The sequence below is a fragment of the Panicum virgatum genome, chromosome 5K (assembly GCF_016808335.1).
Source record: "Panicum virgatum strain AP13 chromosome 5K, P.virgatum_v5, whole genome shotgun sequence".
NCBI lineage: Eukaryota > Viridiplantae > Streptophyta > Magnoliopsida > Poales > Poaceae > Panicum > Panicum virgatum.
Genome location: NC_053140.1, coordinates 15,506,840 through 15,528,131, shown reverse-complemented (window position 1 = coordinate 15,528,131; position 21,292 = coordinate 15,506,840). Strand labels below are relative to the sequence as shown.

Sequence of the window (21,292 nt, the reverse complement as noted above, 5' to 3'; positions counted from 1 at the left end):
AGCCTACGCATCTCCCAAACAAAAACAGAAAAAAAAAACTATAAATAAGTAGCTAGCTTCTGGTAAGAATTTCATGCAGTGCAAAGTTCCATAATCTAGCATGAATACAGGAACGTGTAGTTAATTTATATTTTATGAGGTACCACCATAAATGTCGTCGTAAAGATGAAGATACAATATCACAACTTCTAATATTGTATTGTTGAATGTATCAGGATGTTTAGAGAAGATTTGGTTAGTGCGAGAGGAAAAATTGCATGAAAGAAAATAAATGGAAATTGGAGAGCAGAAGAGAATGGCAATATTATGTAATGGACAGTGCTGTAATACAGACCACCTATCACCATATAAACCTAAGGAAAGATGAAACAAGATATTTCAATAAAAAAAAGATGAAACAAGGGGACGCCCAACACTGTGGCAGTGCAAGACCAAAATTTTAGGTGGCGCAGAGCGCACTGTGGTCATGTTAGAACTTAGATAACAAGCACCACATTCAAATAGATAAAAATGTAGAAATTGCTGAAATATCATTTCTAGTGATTTCTATAACTTTACAAAACCGTATTCAAAGGTCAGGATCAATCTTTATGCGCATACCACTTAGACCACCCCCTCTAGCCACTCCGACCCTAAAACCCAGGTGTTAGAGTAGGGGAGAGGGGGGGCTTTATCACTGGACCAACATTCCCCCTACGGCGAGCGAGCCGCGCCGCGCCTGTGGCTGCTGGCTGCTGGTCTCAGCGAACCCCGCAGGAGAAATCGCGCAGCGGAAGAAATGCGTGGCCGGTGGGTTTCGAACCCGGGACCTGGCTCTGATACCAACTTAGACCACCCCTCTAGCCACTCCGACCCTAAAACCCAGGTGTTAGAGTGGGGGAGAGGGGGGGCTTTATCACTGGACCAACAATACCAATTGAAGCACGAGAATTAACCATTGATGATAGTTCAGTAAACCGCAATGATGACACAAGTAGAATCACATGCAGCTGCTTGGGAAAACAGAAGTGCTAAGAGAGAGCTCATATCAGCAACAGTTGCAGTTGTCTGTTGGCAGTGTAACACACCTCTTATGAAAAGAGATATAGCTGAACAGGTACGAACAACCAATAAAGACAATTGACAGCTAACACATTATGACACCCATTACGGCCTTTGCTAGAGCACAACTAACAAGTATTAACAAGTTGCTGTTAATATGAACAGACAAAGATGGCAACAATATAACAAGTGAAATGACAGCAGGAAATATGGGAGAGTGAAAACAAATCTCCAGCAAGTTATTACTTCAAACTTCAAGTTTTGCACTTTATTTTTTACAATTCTGTTCTGCAAATATTTTGTTTTTCAAATTTCCGTAATTTGATGATCCTAAGGTGTAAGGTCTCAGTGATTTGGACTTGTTCTTTTTTTTCCCCTATAACAAACAGCCTTTAAAACACATGTTTTAGCTGTACTCGTCTTCAAACTTTCCCACTTTATAAAGGCCAGTTTGGTAGAGCTCCACCTGATTCTGATTCTCTATGGGAGCTGATTCTCTAAGAGAAGAGATTCACTGGCTGAAAGTGATTCTCTATGATTCTGTAAGAATAACTTTATGAAAAACAGATGCAACATGAGAAGTGAATCAGGAGAAGCTACTTTTTTCAACTCCCAGCTCCTTACTTCATGTCAGAGAATCACTCCACAGAATCAGCATAGGATCACTTCTCAGAAAAAAATGTTTGGCAGAGCTTCTCCTGGATTTAGCCTAGAAGCTGCTACAGGAGCTCTGCCAAACAATGCCTATAAACAGCCATTTTGGGTCTAAACAAAACATATCAGCTGAAAAGCAATTTTTACTCATCTCCAAAGGGAAAATTTTCAAGAGTTGGCTTAATGGGATTCTACAAAACTAAGGATTCCGATTTTTTATTCATCTATAACGGACAATTTTTCAAGAGTTGGCTTCATGGGATTCTACATAGCTAAGGAATCCTAGTTTTTTACTAGCAATGATGAATCTGAAAAATCAGCAAGTCTTCTAGTGGGAAATTTCAGCAGAGCAGAATGTTTCCAGCTATGTTAAGCGAACTTGTCAACTTAACCCAGCCTGAATTAATTTACAACCCAACTTATTAAACAAATTTTGAGACTAGGCATATCAATGTGGTCACTGTCCACACTGAACAGCTTCAGGAACATTTATATTGACTTTTTAAGTTGGTTTCCACGGCTTGTCAACAAAACATCTGAATAAAATGTCAGATTCAGGATCTGATATTTTGACATGTAAGGCGACGGACAACTGATGATCGACATCTCAGTACATATGACAGGCAGGCCCAGGAAAATCTTGGAGAAGACTTAACTCAATCCACGGGTAGATCCAGATCGCTCTCGTTCGTTTCATCCAAAATAGTGGTCTCGGCAGCCTGTCAACCAAACATCTGATTACAAAAGTCACGAGTAACAACATTTACAGTATGAATGTCACAAAACCAAGCCAAGGTGTACAAAAGAAACAACCAATATATATAGATGCTTTACTTTCTGGAGACGGGTTCGATCCATCTGCCTCAATTCACTTGGGCAACCATTTGGCGCCTCAGCATTGCCAGAAAAAGTGAGCACCGAAGAAGAGGTAAAATACTGAAAACAAACACCCAGCCTTCAGAGTTCAGACTACCGTTGCCCAAGTGATTCGCTGGAAAATGTGAAGTGGGCAAGCAATGGCGGCGCGATTCGGAGAGCACCGTGGGCGGGGCGACTCTGCAAGGCGTCGGGACTCGGTTAAACATCGGGTAAACAGGCTATTGGAATGGATCAATCAGCACCAACGTTAGATCAGAGGGTTCAGGGTTTTTGTGCGATGCTGCAATGCGGAACGCGAGGAGCGGAAGGGACGGAGAGGAGCGCTCACCTCGGACGAACCGACCCGCAATGGCCGGCGCCGGTGGCTCGGAGCCGGAGCCGCACTGCCGGGGGGGCGGGGAGGACGAGGAGGCTGGTTGGGGAAGGGGGGAACACGGGGGTTGGCGGCTTGCGTTCGTCGCGGCGCGGCCGGCGCTGGTGGTGGAGCCGAGCGACTGTGCCCACCTGGGCTGCGGCTCCCATCGCTTTTGCGCCTCCGCGGCCCGCTCCGGCCCTGCAGCGCACGGCCCCCGAAACGTCGCAGTGGGCCTCGTGGAGGCCTAAGTGCCGTGACAGGCCCAGAGCAGCAACAGCCCAGCCGGTTTCTGTCGATCCCGCCGGCGCTACCGCGGCATTCGGCCTGTTCGCTCCGAAACACCGTTGGGTCGGGCCACCGTGCCGTTCAAAAGTGGGGTATCGGCAAACAGGCTTTGATTTTCTGGTGGACGGGCGGTTTTCGGTTCGGCGAGCACGCATTGGCTCGCCGGTCGCCGGTCGCCGCCGCCACGGCGTCGGCGTGCTGCGGTAGTGATCGCCAAAATGCGTGCGGCACTTGGGACCAACAAGGGCAGGCACACACCGATGGATCAAGGGTACTACTACTAGACTACTAGTTAGGGGAGAAAAAGATACTATATTTTATGCCCGCGATGCAGAATCATTAGGAGACCCAGGATTTCCCTGGCTCACGCGCTCAAGGGCGGCCTGCGAACAATATATAAGAAACAAAAGAAAAGGCAGCAGCAACAGCAGAAAAAAATAATTTCAAAGTTGTGGAAGCCGGCCATATATAACCTGGCATTTAATAATTTTGAAATTTTCTCGCGCGGGGGTGGCGGTGCCCGTTCCGTTCGTTCCCACGCAGCACACCCGTTGCATATTTCCAAGTTCCAGCCGGTCCGCGCTGATCCGAGAGCAAAGCCCAAACGGTGGCAGGCGTCGCTTTCGTTCAGATTTCCAAACCTTCCAGTGCGCGGTGTGCGTCGCGTTTCTAATATTTATGCACGACTATTTCCTCCGGAACACATATACTAGGCCACCCATCAGTGCGCTAGCTAGCTACATGATTGGCTCCGACCCGGCAGAGATGCCGCCGCTGCCGCAACGGAGGATATGGTATAGAAACAGCAGCGGCTCGCGCCCGTGCCCGTGTGTCGATCGGCGCCGGGAGGATCGGCGCCACTGGCTCTGGCTTTGGTGAGAAAGGAATCTCGTATGTATGGAGTATTAAACGAAGTCTATTTGTGAAACTTCTTTAGAGATGGGTATAACTTTTCGCGACGAATCTAATGACGGTAATTAATCATTGGCTACAGTGATGCTACAGTACCATCCTCTAATCGCGCGGTCAAAGCCCTCGTTAGATTCTTCATGATTCCTAGCGCAGGGGTTCTGAAGTTGATTTTGTAAATAATTTTGTTTGACACCGTAATTAGTGGTCAAAATGTTAGTATTCCTATCACATGAAAAAACCAAAACAAGGCCACTCGGTACAGCAACGGCAGCATTAATCGAGATGAGAAGAGAGCGTGTCAGAATTATTAGTCGCACGTGTGGATTACTGCTTCCCCTAGAGCACATTTGCTGGGTTAGCATCTGTGCTCCAACCACTCGATGATCGCAGTCGCAGGGAATGAATATACAACCACAGGCTAGCTATTACTTGCTCCGCAGTAACCATGCTCACGCTCGAGATCAAAAGCTTCAGCTTTCGTTGGAGTCGAACATCAGGGCCTAACTTCGTCATTCTCCGACCTTTTGAAAACCTTTTTTTTTATTTTCGTACTCGGCTGCGTGCGGCGCCGCTCGCGCATTTGGTTCACTCGTTCACGGGTTATTAGTGGTACCGGCAATCTTCCCGGTTTTTCAAACCCTAGCGAATCATCAAGTCCATGGTCATCCGAAGCATTGTTCGCCTTCCAACTCTCCTCCGCTTTCGCCGCGGAGCGAGCGAGCGTCCACGCGGCGGGCGCCGACCCCTGCCCTCCGCCCGGGGGCCTCGGCCACACACAGCCCGCGCGCGTTGACCTGGCCGGGTCCGGGGCGGCGCCACCTCTCGCGGCGGGGCCCGCCTGGCTGCCGGCCCCCGACAGGGACGCCCGCCCGCCCGCCCGCTTGGCGCGCGGCCACGTCGTCGGCGGCGACAGCTGGCCGGCGGCCCCGATCCCAGCCGCAGGCGGCGCGGCCCGCACGTAGTACTACCACCATGGCCCGCACGTAGTACTACCACCATGCTCTGGCGCTGCCCGTACCCACATTTTTTTTTCCTTCCATTCTTCGCCAATCCTTCCCTGCGGAGCAAGGATGGAAAATACTGGACGGTTCAGAAACAAATCTTGTCTTGTGCTCGTGCAGGAACGAAAGGGACACGGGTTCTAGACTTCTGCTAGTGTTTTTTACCCTGTTCAAGGGGGTACTAGCAGTAACAGAGGTTGGCAATTGGCATATGTGTCGCCGTGTAAACTTTCCGGAATTAATGTGGCAGCCACGTGGCTGATGCCGGCTTAATAACGGCATGAAACAAACAAACAAACAAAATGGGTTGTTGGCGTAATTGAGCTAGCTTGCTGTGCTGCCGGGTGTACCACGGCTGAACGAGTACGCATGGAAGCCAACAGGGTAGCGTGCATGTCTATATTGTCATAAAAGAAAAGACATGCCGGGGTTAACTCAAACGCTCGCAATTTTAACGTGGGGCCGTAAGATGTATATGGTACTACTGCAAACCATTGGAAGACGGTACCGAGGAAAATGCCTCCTCTCTGTTCCTTTTTGTCCCTTTGGTTTTGTAATACTTACGATAGATACTCCATTAATAAATCCTTCACGCACAACTGTTACATAGCATGGCTGATCCGTAAACAACAGCTAGTTTCCACCGAGGCTTGTTTCAAAAAAAAAATTTGCTCATCATGGGTTATATTTGGCATTTTGGCAAAGCGCAAGCATCCCTTTGGACATGTAGGACAATTGTGAAACTAAAAAGAAAAAAATCCACTACCACTAAATTTTTTTTCTTGGATCATAACAAACTTACAATACTTAGTTTGCTTGGACAACCTATACTACAGTAACAATACTTTGTTACACGCACGGGAGGTAATGTAAGTAGGTAACCCATGACCATGAGGAGCTGTATGTTCTCCAGTCCATTCCCGATTCCCGGCCAATATATAAGACCCGTCGGCCATTGCCTTGGGAATATCGCATATGCTCTCAGTTTGCTTCCCTCCACCATCTACTAACTTGCAGCAACCAAACAAAGATTTCGGTTCGATCTAGTCGCTTTGCGCCGCAAGTCTTCTCCGATCAACCTCACCTTCTTGGCTCTCTTCTTTGCCCAGCCTCCCCGATCTCCAGCTCCGTCATCACAGCTTGCTCCGCTCGGAATGGCGTCCCCGTTGACAGAAGCCTCGCCTCCTCCGACCATCCGAGACGTCATCGGCCGCGATGACGACGACGACGACGATAACTTCATAGCAGAGGAGGAAGAGGAAGAGGACGAGGACGAGGACGAGGAGGAGTGGGACATGAGCAAGCGCATGTCCCGCCTCTCCATGGAGGGCTCCGACGGCGGCGACGCCGACGACGAGGACGGCGGGGACGAAGCGGAGGAGGAAGACGACGACGAGTTCGAGGTGCGGTCGGACGTCAACGCCGCCGCGGCGTACGGCGGCGCGGGGCCCCCTCCGTACGACGTGCAGGCCCCGTCGTCGGCGTCGCTCCCGGGCACGCCCGACCGCGGGGCGGCGGCGGCGGCGCGGTCGCCGTCGTCGCCGCCGTGGTGGCCCGGGCCGAGCGGCGGCAAGGAGTACGCGAGCGAGACGGAGGCGCGGTGGCCGCCCGGCGCCGGGAGGCGGCGGCGGTACCACCACCGCGAGCGGATGGCGCGGGAGGTGTGGCTGGAGCGCGCGTGGCGGGCGCGGAAGCAGCGGCGGGAGGCGGCCGCGGCGGTGCCGGTGGTGGTCCTCGGCGGCGGCGGAGGCGAGTCCCCCGGCGCGGGGAGCGGCGGCGGCGTGGCGATGGATATGGAGGAAGTCCGCGCGTGCCGGGACCTGGGCCTGGGCCTCCCCTGCGACTGGACCGTGGAGATCCCCTGCCACGCGCTCTCCGGCGTCGACACCGCCAGCAGCGGCGGCAACTCGCCGGCCTCCGGCAGCTGGCGCATCTCCAGCCCCGGTAACTAACAGCCCACCCAACCCCCGTCCGATCCCCAATCATTGCCATTAATAACCACTCCAATTTTCTACGTACTGCGCCGCGCTGCTGCCACGGCAAACGTAAGCTTGGAGTAGAAAAGAATGGAGTAGATCGACGAAGCATCCATGGGTTTGCTTGTCATTTGTCAACGAGTGCTCCGGACGGCTTGTCCGTACGCGAGCGCAAGTTGCATCTCGGCCGATCCGCTCGCTACCTCGCAACGCATCACCTCGCCGGCCGGCGGATCAGTTCCCGGCGCCGGCGCCCGGCGGCCGATCCGCCACCGCGCGCACGTCCATCAAGCAAGCACAGAGCCGGGGGGGGGGGGGGGGGGGGGGGGGCGGACACGGCGGCTGGGTTCGTACGTTGCCCTGCCTTACCAGGCAGTGCACCCGGACGAAGCCTGCGAACGAGCAGCGGCGCCAAGTGTCACGTGCTAGCTCCTGTCTAATCACCCAAAAGCACGTAGTAGTAGTACATGTACATGGTACAGGAGGAAATTCCATGGCACGCGTCCGTGCCTTTTGTGGCCGGGAATCGTGCTCGCGCCAGCGCTCATCAAGGGCCTGATTGGGACGCGGTGGTTGGAGTCCCGGACGCCGACGCCGACGCCGACGCGGACGCCGACGAGCCGAGAGCGACACCGTGCTTAGGGGAGGGCTTCACCCGGGCGGCTCCGGCTCCGTGCTACAGTGCCGAGGCACTGTGCGGCACTGTAGCACGGAGCTGAAACGAATCGGCTTTCACTGAGATAACGGTGAAGCTGCTGAAGCCAGGTTTCACTGGCTTTTCCGGCTTCGCGCTACAGTGATGAACAGTGATGAAGCCGGAGCCGGGGTGAGCCCTCCCAAAGAGGCCCTTAGCTTTGCTGCTGCTCTGCCCTGCTCACCCGAGCGTCCGCTTTCCCTCACGAGCCAGACGTACCACTAGCTAGCAAGCGCATGAGGCCCCGGGCGCTTTTGCTTCGTCGCAAAGCGTTCCCCTTTTTGTTTTCCCCCGCCGCTTTGCGGAATTGTGGTCGTCTCGTCTGAGAACGTATCTTGGTGCGTGGTCTTTGTTTCTTGTGCTGACGTGCTGTTGGTGTCGTGGTTTGTGGGGGCGAACTGAGCAGGGGACGACCCGAGGGACGTGAAGGCGCGGCTCAAGGTGTGGGCGCAGGCGGTGGCGCTCGCCTCCGCCGCCTCCCGCCTCGGCTCGTGAAAGATCGATCCGCCGCCGGCGGGGGCGGCGGCGGGTCCAAGAACTCGCTATCCAAGCTCTTCCTTCGGCTGGCGATGCGGGCGCGTCATCACCAGAGAGACAACCCCGTCATCTCCAACATTAACAGTCTTCCGATCTCATCAGGGAAAAAAACAACAACAAAAAAAGGAACAGTTGCTTCTGACAACATTTTTTGCGTTCCACTGTACAAACATGCGTCGTGTGTGTGCTTTGTGTGTGTGTGGTCATAGCTAGTTTTTTAGCATTTCTCCAAAAGTATAAAAAAGAAAAGAAAAGAAAGCTAGGATTAGTAAGCATGTGGTTTGGGCAGGGAGCTAGCCGTACGTGCACAGCGCGCACGGGGTCGCCGCCTCGCTGGGGGTGACACGTGCAGCGCCGCGGACCGTGCGTTTTTTTTTTGCGTTGCATGATTGTTGTTGTACGAGTATAAGAGTGCAGGTAAAGAAAAGTAGAAAACAGAACTTTTTTTTTGCATGTATGATGCCTGTTGTTTGGCCAGCGGGGAGCAAGATGGCCCCAACAGCTTTAGAGCATCTCCAAGAGATGCTGTATTTCCATTTGTATATTTAGATGGTATGAGGCTTTGTAAAAAGATAGAAGGCTTGAAAAAATGTTGGGAATCCAACAGACTAGCCAAATTTAGATCTCCATATTTGTACTGCTAGTGGACCCATGTGTCATACTCTCTCTCCTTCTCCCCCACCGAGCTCGCTCCCGCCGCCGCTTCGCGCTCCGCTGCCGCTGCTACTCCGCGCCCCGCCGCCGTGCTGCTACACACTCCGCCGCCGCTGCTCCGTGCCGCCACGCTGCTCCGCGCCCGCCGCCGCTGCTCCGCTCCCCGCCGCCGCTACGCGCTCCGCCGCGGCTGCTCCGCTCCACGCCTCGCCACGGCTGCTTCGCACCCGCCGCCGTTGCTCCGCTCCCCGCCGCGGCTGCTCCGCTCTGCCGCCGCCGCTCCGCGCCCCGCCGGCGCCCGGCTCCGTTCCGCGCGCGTGGGAGTGGCGAGCGCGTGCGGGAGGAGTGCGCGAGCGATTTTGCGGGCGGCTGGAGGACCTGCAAAAATGAAGGACGGAGGGGAGATTTTGGAGGACCGGATGCATGATGGGGTCGGATACAAGATCTGTTGGAACCTGGTTTTTGGGGCTTTCTCTTTATTTTTACAGATAGAAGGTCATATACAACATCTGTTGGAAATGCTCTTACAGGTGTTCTTCATCCATGCGTTACCAGTACACTAGAAAAGGGCGGAGGATAGATTCATGAGAAATGGTTTCCAGTAGAAGGATGTTTGTCATGTAGCTGTAGCAGCTCTAGTTCTGCTCTGTTCCACTCACCGTGTTCGGCAGGCTGGAGTTGGAGTGGTGTGAGAGAAAAACATTGTTACCTGACTGGTGGCCAGAGCTGTCCACTCACCGTGTTCGGCAGGCTGGAGTGGTGTGAGAGAAAAATATTGTTACTTGACTGGTGGCTGAAGCTAGAGGGATAGGAGAGGAACACGGGAGCCACCAGCCGAACACGGTGAGTACTGTTGGCATTGCATCTGATGGATTGATGAGTGTTTTTCCTGGCGTGTGGCGTGAAATGCGAGCGCTGATGCTGACTTGTCGATATGAAAGAAGCCTGACAACATTTTATCTGGTACTAACTCATTCCCTTTTTTGAGGCGACTCTGGCCAACTCATTGCTATCGTAATATCTGTCCACATCTCCGAGTGAAGTATCATCATCGCACATACTCACATAACCCAATGGCAGAACTTCTTGCTTTGCACTTTCAACTCAAAAATGATGCCACCAAATGCGCGTCGATGCTCCAAGCTTACAACGTAACAGATGGCTCCGAGCTTCATTGGATAACCGTATCATCAACAAGGTTTGGCTAAAAATAAGAACGCAGTACCATTTCATTTCCTCTTACACTGTTGCATGACACAACATTCTCGCTCCAAAAAAAGAGAGAGAGAAGACCTAAAGAGTGTCCTAAAGTTGACTAGCTAAACGGAAATCAGTTAGCCCTCGACTAGAAGGCTCAAGTTTTCCGAAGAAAAAAAGGATGTGTCGGATTAACCCCCCCAAACTGAGCTATTGACTTTGCTCAGCCGTCCAAGGGCAACTCACCACAATTCACAATTGGGCAGGGCTGCTTGGGAGTATCAGATCTGCTGGTTTCTTGAGATTCAAGCTGCTTCACCACGTCCATCCCCTCCAGGACATGTCCAAACACGACGTGACGGTTGTCCAACCACGGAGTCTGAGAAGCATTCCATTAATTATTTGATTGTGAGCCAATAAAATCTCAATGGCCGGTTCTTGACGGAGAAAACAAAACATGATAAGTCCAAGGGTATGCTTGGATTGGGGATAGTTTATTCTTGATATATTATCCTACCACATCTAGATGTATATATGCTCGCTTGTATCTTGTCTTGTTCATACATAAATAACAGACCAATCAATGTAATTGAGTTGAAAATGTCTGGTGCTGACTTATGAAATATGTAATAAACCAAAGCATATAAATGAACTTTTAGTACAGAAAAATTACAGAACAGTGGAAAGCATATTGAAGTGGAAGGTGGGACTGATCGTTATTAAAAAAAACAGCCTGACAACTTAAACATAATCAGTTGGTAGTGCTGGCCAAATGTCCAAAAGGAACAAAGAGACTAACCTTTACAGTTTGAACAATACAAATGGTTAATGTCATATTAATTCAGAGTATCAAGGTACTCGAAGACAATGAGTTCAAGTACCAAAAGATGTAAATCACGCATGACAATTTTATGGGCCTGGACAGTAATCCTTCAAAAAAGGAGGCAGTGGAAATTTGTGTTCAAGTTGCTCTCTCTAGGATATGTGATATATCATTGCTCTAGGAAATTTGATTCTACGTAAACAGGAAGTATTGAACGGAACCTCCTCCACCCCCCTTTTTTGGGACAAGGAATTATTTCTAAGCCACTATCTTAAGGATGTATATAACTATAACTTGGGTTTAAAGCAATCTAAATAAGCTATAATAGAATAACTTTTTTTTTTTGTAATGCCTGAAGTAACAAATATACCAAAGAACTTGAAGTATGTAAAGAAACATATCCACGTACATCTTTAAGACTGTATCAACGTAATGTACTGATCAACATATATATATTTAAATGTGAATCATTACTTAAAAAGATGTGAGTCATTACTTAAAAGTTAAAACAGATTTATGCTGCAAAATTTAAGGTGTTCCAGAAGGACAATAGTTAGAGAAACGCAATTACTTCATTGTTGGAGATCATGAATGCCTTACCTTCACAGATTTATACCGGCCGAGGCCTCAAGCTAATACAATCCATCCATTACACCAATTCTACTCTCCTACATGGTATCACGAGATTAGGGTTTGAGATCCTAGACTATCTTCCGCTGCCCTAACCCTAGCGCCGCCGGCGCCCCTCCTGCCTCCTGCACGCCGCTGGCCGTCCCCCACGGCTCCCATCCAGGGCGCCCCCTCGACGGCCTCCTAGCGCGCCCCCGGGGAGGTCCCCCATGACCTCCGCCGGGGGCAGCGCCCTCCATCACGGCGGATCGAGTTAATCCGCCGCCCTTAGAGTGTCAAGCAGTAGCAGATCGGCGTACCTCGTCACCCGCATGGAATCCGCCGACGACCCGATCCGCGCTGCCGTGGTGGCAGTCGCAGTCTCCCGGCGGCGCCCGTGACCCACCTTGTGCTGCCGTGGTGGCAGCAGGGGCTCCGCGTGGCGCCTTCAACTCGTCATCGACGAATTCCGTGCAGCACCTCCGCTCCGACCCGTCGCCTTCACGCCAGGCTTCCCATCTGGATCCCGCGTCGGCTGCACCGTCCACCCGGCGGCCTTCTCTGCAGCGCCCGTGCGGCTCTGTCCCACGCGCCTCGCGCGGGCTCCCTCCGCCGCCGGTCGCGCCTCTGCCCTGGCGGCTTCCTCCGCATCCCGGGGGGATCCGTCGTCGCCGGCCAGGACGTGCGCCACGCTCCGGATCCGCTGCCGTCCCTGGCGGGGATCCTCCACCGCCTCCGGCTGCCTACCGTCGCCGGGAGGGACGCGCGCCACCCGCCCTCATCACCGTCGCCTGGCCACCTCTTTCTCACCCTCTGTTTCTCTCTCTCGCCCGTGGCTATGGTCCGTCGTTGACCATGATGAGCAGGGGAGAGGATAAGAGTGGGGAGGAGGCCTGTGCTATGCGCACCCAGAGGCTCTACGCGAAGATTTGCTGCTGCTGATTTATTTTTGGTTAGTTTCTCTGATTTTTACTCGATCACTGATCGAGATTGAGTCGCCCACCGCCCGTCGACCTCGCGCCTCTACTTCGACATCCGCGTCGACTTCACCGGCCTCTTCTTCGTCTTCGACATGCGACATGGTGACATGGACGGTGCTCTAGGGGACGCCCATCTGCACTGCCCTCCTCGCCGCTTCGTTCGCACGTCGACCTTCGCCGGCTCGTCGTCGCCTTCACCGACTTCGCCCACCGTCGTCTCGCCTCACGCTACTCGGTCTGATCAGCCGATGTGCGTGATCCACTCGGCTCCCGTGACGTCCGTCCTCGTACTGCGCGCCTCTTCCCCGAGTATGGAGGGCTGCCGCTGCTTCGCCTCTTCGGGCAACCGCGGCGCCACTCGTGGTCTCCTTCGCCGTTGCATCCTCACCGCCGCCGATTACGTCCACGACCTCATCATTGACTTATCGCTGCGCGTCCCGCGCATGGTCTTCGTCAAGCTGTACGGGTTCTTCGCCATCTCCTTCGAGCACCGCCGCCGCGCAATCCGGATCATTCGGTCTTGTGCTGGAAAATCTGGGTTCCCTTCCTCACTTCGTCTAGCACAACCACGTCGCCAGCGTCGCCATCTCGTCCCCGACTACTTCGTCTACTCCAGCAACAACAGGCGTTGGCACCTTCTACCTCGCCTTCTTCTGCGCCTGCGACCGCCATGGAGGCCTTCTCTGCTGGTCCCCCTCGGCGACGGCGTCTGGTTGTGCATCCTCCCTTGCACGTCCGGTATTGGCAACACCGGTGCGTGCCCATCGTCCCCGATGCGTTCCCGAGCCTGGCAAACTCGGGCATGTGTCGCCCGATGGCCTGACTGCATCGACTTTGGCATCGCTCCCTCTACGGCTGCCTCGACACGTCGCCATCTTCGTCTCCGGCGTCTTCTCCATTACGCCACCACCATGGCGCCTCCTCATGCGCCCGCGGCTTCATGTGCGGCAATCTCGTCTTCGGCAACTTCGACAGCTCTACGTCAACCACGGCTACTCTACGCACGTCATCTTCGACCATGGCTCCTTCAGCTCGGCTATCTCGACATCGGCACAAAGGGCTACCATCCGCATGAGTTTCTCGCCGGTTCTCTCCAGTCGCAGCATCCGCATTGCGCCGACGCTACAACTGCGGGGGGATGTCAGTCCGTCGGTTCCTACCTTCGGCTTCTCCTCCAGTCTCACCGTCTGCAGTGCTCCCGCTGTGACTGCGGGGGGATGTTAGAGTATATTTGGTAGTTTAGATATTGTATCCGGACTGCCATACATATCCGGTGGGGTTGCCTTGCACCCCAAGTCTTGTACTCTTATATATACCGGCCAAGGCCTCAAGCTAATACAATCCATCCATTACACCAATTCTACTCTCCTACACAAGGTAATCAAGTAGAAGGCTTGAAGATCTGGAGTCACTTACATGTAAAATTTCCATAAATGCTTCTCCCACCAGTACCCTGTGGTCACCAGTAATAGCTTAGGACTAAGGAAAGAAGACCTTTAAGGTCATGACAGAATCAAGTGAGCTAACGACCCATCATTGATTTTCCTAATTTGTTTTGTTTTCATGGGATGCTTTTTCTACTCTTTGATGATTTGGTTGTAAATTCTTTAACCAGTATATATAGTGGTCCCCTTAACTAAAAAGCTGCTAGTGGTAGCTTCCATTGTTCCAGGAAAGTTGTATTGTGGTAGCATCCATATGCAAACCCACGAGGTGATTTCCTACTCCATCTGTCATCAGCATATTGAGTTGTTTTCACACACAAAAAAACAGAGAAGTTGGTTCTTCACATCCAATATTCATGTTTTTACTTAGTATTCACAAACTCAAATTCAATTTTGCAAATTAAATGTACTCTAGCAAACTTGGGATCCAGTAATCAATTCTGCGTTATGAGATACATCAATTCACATTTTCAAGTACTGTTCAAGCCCTTGCTAGCTTATAAGAAATTTATTACCAAAGGAAAAGAAAATCAAAGCTTTCATAATGGGTTACCTTCATTGGAACAATTTTGTAGGGAAACCTCAATGGATGTATCATATGAACTAAGATGAATGATGAAAAGAGAATTTAAAAATTGCATAAAGGGAGGTGCATTGCACCAAATAATGCAGAATGGCATTCAAGTACTCTCAACACAAGAGAATAGATATTGGATGATGCAATGCGATAGTTAGATGCCCATTCAAAGTGCGTTCTTAATACTGATTGATAATTTTGTAGGTATTGCGTGTAATGGTCAATATTACACAGGCCTGCCCATGGAAACGATAGAAATCAGATCCAAGTATGCTCAATGAATGTCATTGTTGTGGAGGACTCAACGCGCTGGAACTAAAGATCCCCTTCAATATCTTGGACCCAAATGCCAATAAGCATGTGCATTGATGGCCATTTAATGGTGATACTAATCCTAAATGGTATATTAGTTCAGATCATCAGAAAACCATGTTTTGAAAGAAAGGCGTGGAACTAAACCATTTGGAGACTTGTGGCAAATATACCAATCAAGAAGTGCAATAAGTCTTATAGCTTGAGCAGTGACTTGCTACATTGAATGGGGACCTCAATTTTTCCTCTCCTGTTTTTTAGTTGTATGTAACAAAAATACTCCCTCCATCCATGTATGACCTGCGCGTAAGGGTTTGGCACAGAGACCAAGGAGCTCATAATCTCCTATCGCTTCGTTTCCCTGGCCAAAATGCTTCGTTTTCATTCATCAAACGAAGAAGCATCCAAGACAATTTCCTCTACACACAGAACCTGCTCAAGGAGTTACACAGAGCAAAGAAGCCAACATTGTTTCTGAAACTAGACATAGCTAAAGCGTTTGATACAGTTCGTTGGGATTATCTACAGGAGGTGATGCAACAAATGGGTTTTGGCTCAAGGTGGAGATCATGGGTAACAACACTGTTGGGGACAGCAACATCTTCAGTTCTGCTGAATGGCTCGAGGGGGAAATGGTTCAAACATAAAACTGGGCTCAGGCAGGGAGATCCATTATCTCCAATGCTTTTCATTTTAGCTATGGAGCCTTTACAACTGATGTTAAAAAGAGCTACCGCCGAAGGATTACTATCACCGATCTGCAACAGAAATGCAAGGATAAGAATCAGCTTATATGCAGATGCTGCTGCAATTTTTCTCAACCCAATTACTGAAGAGGTTCAGGTGGTAGAAAATATATTGAGAGCTTTTGGTTGTGCTTCAGGGCTGGTCACTAACGCTGACAAAAAGTGCAGTATACCCGGTTTGTTGTGATGGCATGAATTTACAATATGTCATGGAAGCTTTTCAGTGCCAGGTTAAGGAGTTCTCGTGCAGTTATCTTGGACTTCCTCTCCATGTCAGACAGCTCAAAAGAGTGGACATTCAACCACTCATAGACAAAGTAGGTGCCAAACTGACGACTTGGAAAGGAAAGCTACTGAATAGAGCAGGAAGACTGAAGCTCACCAACTCAGTACTAACATCAGTACCGACATACTTCATAACTGTTTTCAAGCTTCAAAAGTGGGCCATCAAGAAAATTGATAAGTTTAGAAGGAATTTCCTTTGGAAAGGAATGACTGAGGCCAATGGAGGAAATTGCCTAGTACAATGGCGAAAGGCAATGAGACCAAAACATTTTGGAGGTCTGGGAATCTTGGATTTGGACTTGTTCAGTCGAGCTTTGCGTTTGAGGTGGTTATGGTTCCACTGGGTGTCACCGGAGAGACCATGGGTAGGCACTGAACCGCCGGTGGATGCAATTGACAAGCAGTTATTCAGAGTAAGCACGATAGTCACGGTGGGAAATGGGTTAAAGGCTGGATTCTGGCAATCGTCATGGATGAATGGACAAGCACCTATGGATGTCTTTCCAGACTTGTTTCGGCTAGCGTGGAGGAAAAATAAAACTGTAAGTGAGGAAATTCACCAGCACAACTGGACACGAGGATTATGGAGGATGCAGACAGTGGAAGAAATGGCAAGCTTTGTGCAGTTGTGGGACTTTGTGCAGTCAGTGCAACTTACAGATGAACCAGATACTATTGCCTGGAGATGGACAGCAGACGGGATGTACACGGCAAAGTCTGCTTACAATGCATAGTTCGAAGGATCATACAGCTTGTTCAAAGGAGATTATATTTGGAAGGCAGAAACAGAAGGAAAGCACAAGTTTTTTGCATGGTTTCTCGTCCAAAGCAAGATACTGACTGCAGATAAACTCTTGGCTCGGCAATGGCCCTGCAACCTAGTATGCTCTTTGTGCAATCAGGAGCAGGAAACAGCATCACATCTCATACTGCACTGCCAGTTTGCGCAACAAGTGTGGAGCAGAGTGGCCGCGTGGACACAAAACTTAGTAAAGATACCACAATCAGGCCTGCAGATCTTAGATTGGTGGGAAAAGGAGCTTGCTAACCTGCCTAACAAGACAAGAAAGCTGAAGGCCGCAATGATGATTTACACAGCTTGGAACATTTGGAAGGAGCGGAACCGTAGGGTTTTCAATCAACAGTTTGGATCGCCAATCACGGTCATACAGGAGATCAAGGGAGAAATCAGTGACAGAAGATTGGCATGTGGTGGCCCTGAGTTATCGTTCGTTAATAATGTTTAACTTCGGTTGCTTTTACCTTGAGTTTGAGGACTTAGTTAATTCTGTAATATCTCTTTTTTAAGAACTTTGAACTGCTTCCCCTTTCTTAAATGATATAGCAGAGCTCCTGCATTTTATTCAAAAAAAAATGCTTCGTTTTCCCAGCCAGCGCGCCATGTGCTCTCCGCGCGAGCGCTGCCAATTTCGCAGTGGGCAGTGGACGAGGGATGATAGAGTAACGAGCTTCACGCGCTACGAGAGGACGTGTGTCACGAAGCAATGCAGTTGTGCAGCGCTGCCTCACCTTGCTTGCTTAGGCACAGATCAATTTTGGGTTTCTTTTTTTTCGTTAGGCACACATCAAACCTGGACTGAGTGAGTAGCTGAGTTGTTCTCAATGGAATAAGGGGGAAAAAATGGGCAAATGCCAGGAATTTTCTTGCCACCATTTTTGTAGGACTTCTTGCTTCCAGTTTTAACAGTTTGACTGGGAGCAATACCTAAATTCTAAATTGAAAGTTTCTCAAACATATCTAAATTAAAACTTCAATGGAACCTACACATAAATTGATGATCAGATCTAGACAAAGTTACAAGCATCCAGCCAGATCGATTGGTGACTGTAAAAATATCTTTCCCTCGAATGCATATGGCAACTTTTGAAACATCTGCAGCAGCCATGAAGGCAATTAGGCAAAATGTAGATCGGTAAACATGCTTACATTGTTCTCCTGGAAGTCGCCACCCTGGATCATGAAGTCCTTGATGATCCGGTGGAAGGAGCAGCCCTTGTAGCCGAAACCTTTCTCACCTGTTCCCCAAGGCCCCAAACCAAATGTCCAAACGAGCAGCAACAGAAGGTGAGCTCCTAAACCCACCGCAGCCAGTACTGATTTGAACTCGGTCCGCAGCGTACGCACCAGTGCAGAGGGCGCGGAAGTTTTCCGCTGTCGCGGGGACGACCTCCCCGAAGAGCCCGACGACGATGCGGCCCGCGGGCTCCCCGCCGACCTCCACGTCGAAGAAGCACTTGCCGGTCACCTTGGCCTACAGCTCCACGGCCCCCTGCAGAGGAACACCGATCTCCGCCCGTCAGCACGCAAGCTCGCGGCTCGGTGAGCGCGGGCGGGCGCCCGCAACCGGCACGTACCTCCGCGGCGGCGCCGCGGCGGGCGCCGAGGCCGAGGCCGAGCCTCGGCGCGGGGAGAGCGCGGGCGGGGCGGAGGGCGAGCGCGCCACGCCGCGCCGCCGTCGAGGAGGCGAGACGGGCGCCGGCCGGAGCCGGCGGAGCGAGCGCGGAGGGGGCGGACACGGCCGGCGTACACGCCATGGTGGGGTTTGGCTTGGCCTATAGTTGTCCAACGGGCCGAGCCCGGCCCGGCACAATTAGGCCCGGCAGGCCGGCACGATTAGCCCGGATAACTAATCGTGCCGGGCCGGGCCGGGCCGGCCCACGTGCCGAGCGTTGTGCACGAGCACGGCACGGGACCTCTTTGGCGTGCCAGGCCGGCCCGATATGTCAGGCGGGCTTCGTGGGCCGTGCCAGCCCGAGCCCGGCTAGGCATCTGCACCAGACCGTCACTCCCTCAACTCAGAATGATTTCAAGATTTCAAATCTAAGATTCAAATTCACAAATAGATCACAAAACAGAAACACATTTCATGATAACAAATTTATTAAATTGAGCTATTTTGGGTGCTGCCTCATTAAAAACCTTTGTAGGTAAAACCCCACACCTCGTGAGGACAAAACCCTACAAAGGAAAAGAGTACAGCCAGCTCTAAATGTTCATCACAAGTTCAGTCCACAGTCCACACTAAATAGTTATACAGATTCAACATCTAGATATAAGTTTTCAAATAATTCTTCAAGTTCTTCATCCTCTATGAGATGCTGAAGTCTTGCATCGACTTGCTCCCAGTCCTTGATCAGAGCCAACATCTCCACGAACTCAAGGCCCAGACGCCGTCGTCGCTCCTCGATAATCCTGCCAGTCATACTAAATGCAGATTCTGATGATATTGTTGAAACAGGAACAGTCACTACATCTCTAGCTAGAATTGAAAGAACAGGATATGATAGCTTATGCTCATGCCACCAGTTCAAGATATTGAAATCATCATCATACTGGTTAACAGTATCACTGTCCAGGTAGGCAGACAATTCAGAACCAGATGATAGAGAAGCACCAGAAGTTGCAGCTTGCAACAGAGCACTAGCAAATGTTCTTCTATGCAAGGAGGAAGTAGAACCAGAACCAAGACTAGTAATAGAACCAAGAGTAGTACCAGACAAACTAGAACCAGAAGAAGAAGACTCACCATCAAAGATTCTTCCCCAAGCAGTTTTTCTCTTACCTGTAGGGCTTGGTTAGGCAGCTCTTTGCAACCTTACACCACCAAACTTCTCATCATACTTAGCAAAAATAATAGACAACTCAGCCCTTACCTCAGTCAAGTAGCATGAGTAATCATTACCATTAAGCTGGGATAGAAGTCTAAGAACATTGGTAAAACCTTTCAGCTTAGGTCTAGTATAAATGCAAAGGAGTAGAGCATGTGTATGTCACACCAGTATTGCAAGAACTTATCTTTCATAGAAACTACAACTGATCTTAAGTCTCTATCATTTTCATAATTATTTAGATGGCTAGCTATCTCAAGAACATGATGCAATATTAATGGAGATGTGGGGTAATAAACACCAGACATAACAACAGTGGAATCATAGAACTGTTCAAGGAATTCAAAAAAAATTCAGCAACATACCAGTGCTGGTCTGTCAAGAGTGGCCGACCATCAACTAAAAGATGCTGAGTAGTGATGAAAACAGAGAATGTGGCCTTATAGGGCAGGAGATGTTTTAACATAAGATAAGTAGAATTCCATCTTACATCCATATCCAAGCCAAACTTGCGAGGTCTTTCACCAACAGCAATGCAATATGACTTGTATGCAGCAATGTGCTGGTTAGATGAGTTTAGAAATAATATAGCAGATCTAAATGCACCAAGCATTGGCTTAAACACTTCAAGACCAGCCTTAACAATAAGATTTATGATATGACAAGCACATCTTTGATGCAGGAACAAGCTACCAACATAACCAGACAAAACAGGATTAAGTTGATTAATAGCCCTAGTGTTAGCAGCAGCATTGTCCAGTGTAACAGCAAAGATTTTATCAGTTAACCCATAATCAACAATAACAGAAGTAATACGCTCAGCAATATTCTCAGCATTGTGAGACACATCAATCAACCTGAGACCTAAGATCCTTTTCTCTAGTTGCCAATCAGCATTCACAAAATGAGCAACCACACTAAGGTAATCCTCCTTAGCATTGCCAAACCAGATATCAGAAGTAAGAGCAACAGAGGATACAGACTTCAAGCACTCAACAAGTTGAGCACGACGTTCAGTGAAGTACTTGGCAAAATCTCTAGTGGTTGTTTGCCTAGACACCTTAGCAAATTTAGGATTATGAGCAGTAGTAATGTACTCTTCAAAAGCATCAGACTCACCAAATGCAAGTAGACAGGTCAAGACGAGCAATTAACCTACACAACTCAGTACGAGCTACTTCTGGTTTGTACTCCCAAAGGTGCACAGAGCCATCAAGATTAAACTTAAGTTGAGATTGAGTCATGGCATTACGAGATTTCAAAACAGGGCATATAGGAATGTGCCGCTTCAAGTGACCAGTACCATGGGTTGATTTACCAGTGAGGTTTTTCTTGCAATGCTTGCATCTAGCACCAGTTCGACGTTCCTTACCATCAATTACCTCATAGATCTCATCAAAGTCTTTCCAGACCTTGGAGGTGGACGCCCTCCTCTTCCTGGTCGCGCTAGAATCAGTGGCAGTGGCGGTGCTCGCGCTGCCAGTGCCAGATCCAGCGGCGGTCCCCTGAGGAAGGCCTTCTGGATCCAGGTCGATGGCAGCATTGCTGCCAAACAACTCAGCGCCATCCGCAGACAGGTCATCCTCATCATCTCCGCGAAAAGCCCATCGACCGCAACTCATTGTTGTAGGAGTCGTCGGCGGCCATCGCCGGTCTTCGGTCCCTCACGGTCTGCACAAGGAGGAACATCTGTGAGGGGG

General features: G+C 50.2%; 1 protein-coding gene, 1 long non-coding RNA gene and 1 pseudogene across 2 annotated transcripts; 1 reads left to right on the top strand and 2 right to left on the bottom strand.

Annotated features, from left to right (window-relative positions):
- Positions 1–2,141: 2,141 nt before the first annotated feature.
- Positions 2,142–3,040, bottom strand: LOC120706603. The gene is made up of 3 exons (XR_005688370.1): positions 2,903–3,040; positions 2,530–2,751; positions 2,142–2,414 (listed from the first exon to the last, which is right to left on the bottom strand). It is a non-coding gene; the product is annotated as an uncharacterized LOC120706603 (long non-coding RNA).
- A 3,022-nt stretch (positions 3,041–6,062) lies between these two features.
- On the top strand, positions 6,063–9,069 carry LOC120706600 (histone-lysine N-methyltransferase SETD1B-like). The gene is made up of 2 exons (XM_039991278.1): positions 6,063–7,071; positions 8,204–9,069. The coding sequence occupies exons 1-2, from the start codon at positions 6,282–6,284 to the stop codon at positions 8,290–8,292; spliced, it is 879 nt and encodes a 292-aa protein (XP_039847212.1). The 5' UTR covers positions 6,063–6,281; the 3' UTR covers positions 8,293–9,069.
- A 1,063-nt stretch (positions 9,070–10,132) lies between these two features.
- Positions 10,133–18,534, bottom strand: LOC120706599 (annotated as a pseudogene).
- Between the last annotated feature and the right edge of the window lie 2,758 nt (positions 18,535–21,292).

Excerpts from the sequence above, each read along its gene's own strand:
- LOC120706600 (XM_039991278.1), top strand. The coding sequence starts at position 6,282 with ATGGCGTCCCCGTTGACAGAAGCCTCGCCTCCTCCGACCATCCGAGAC. Across the intron at positions 7,072-8,203 it reads CTGGCGCATCTCCAGCCCCG|GGGACGACCCGAGGGACGTG; the intron begins GTAACTAACAGC and ends CGAACTGAGCAG.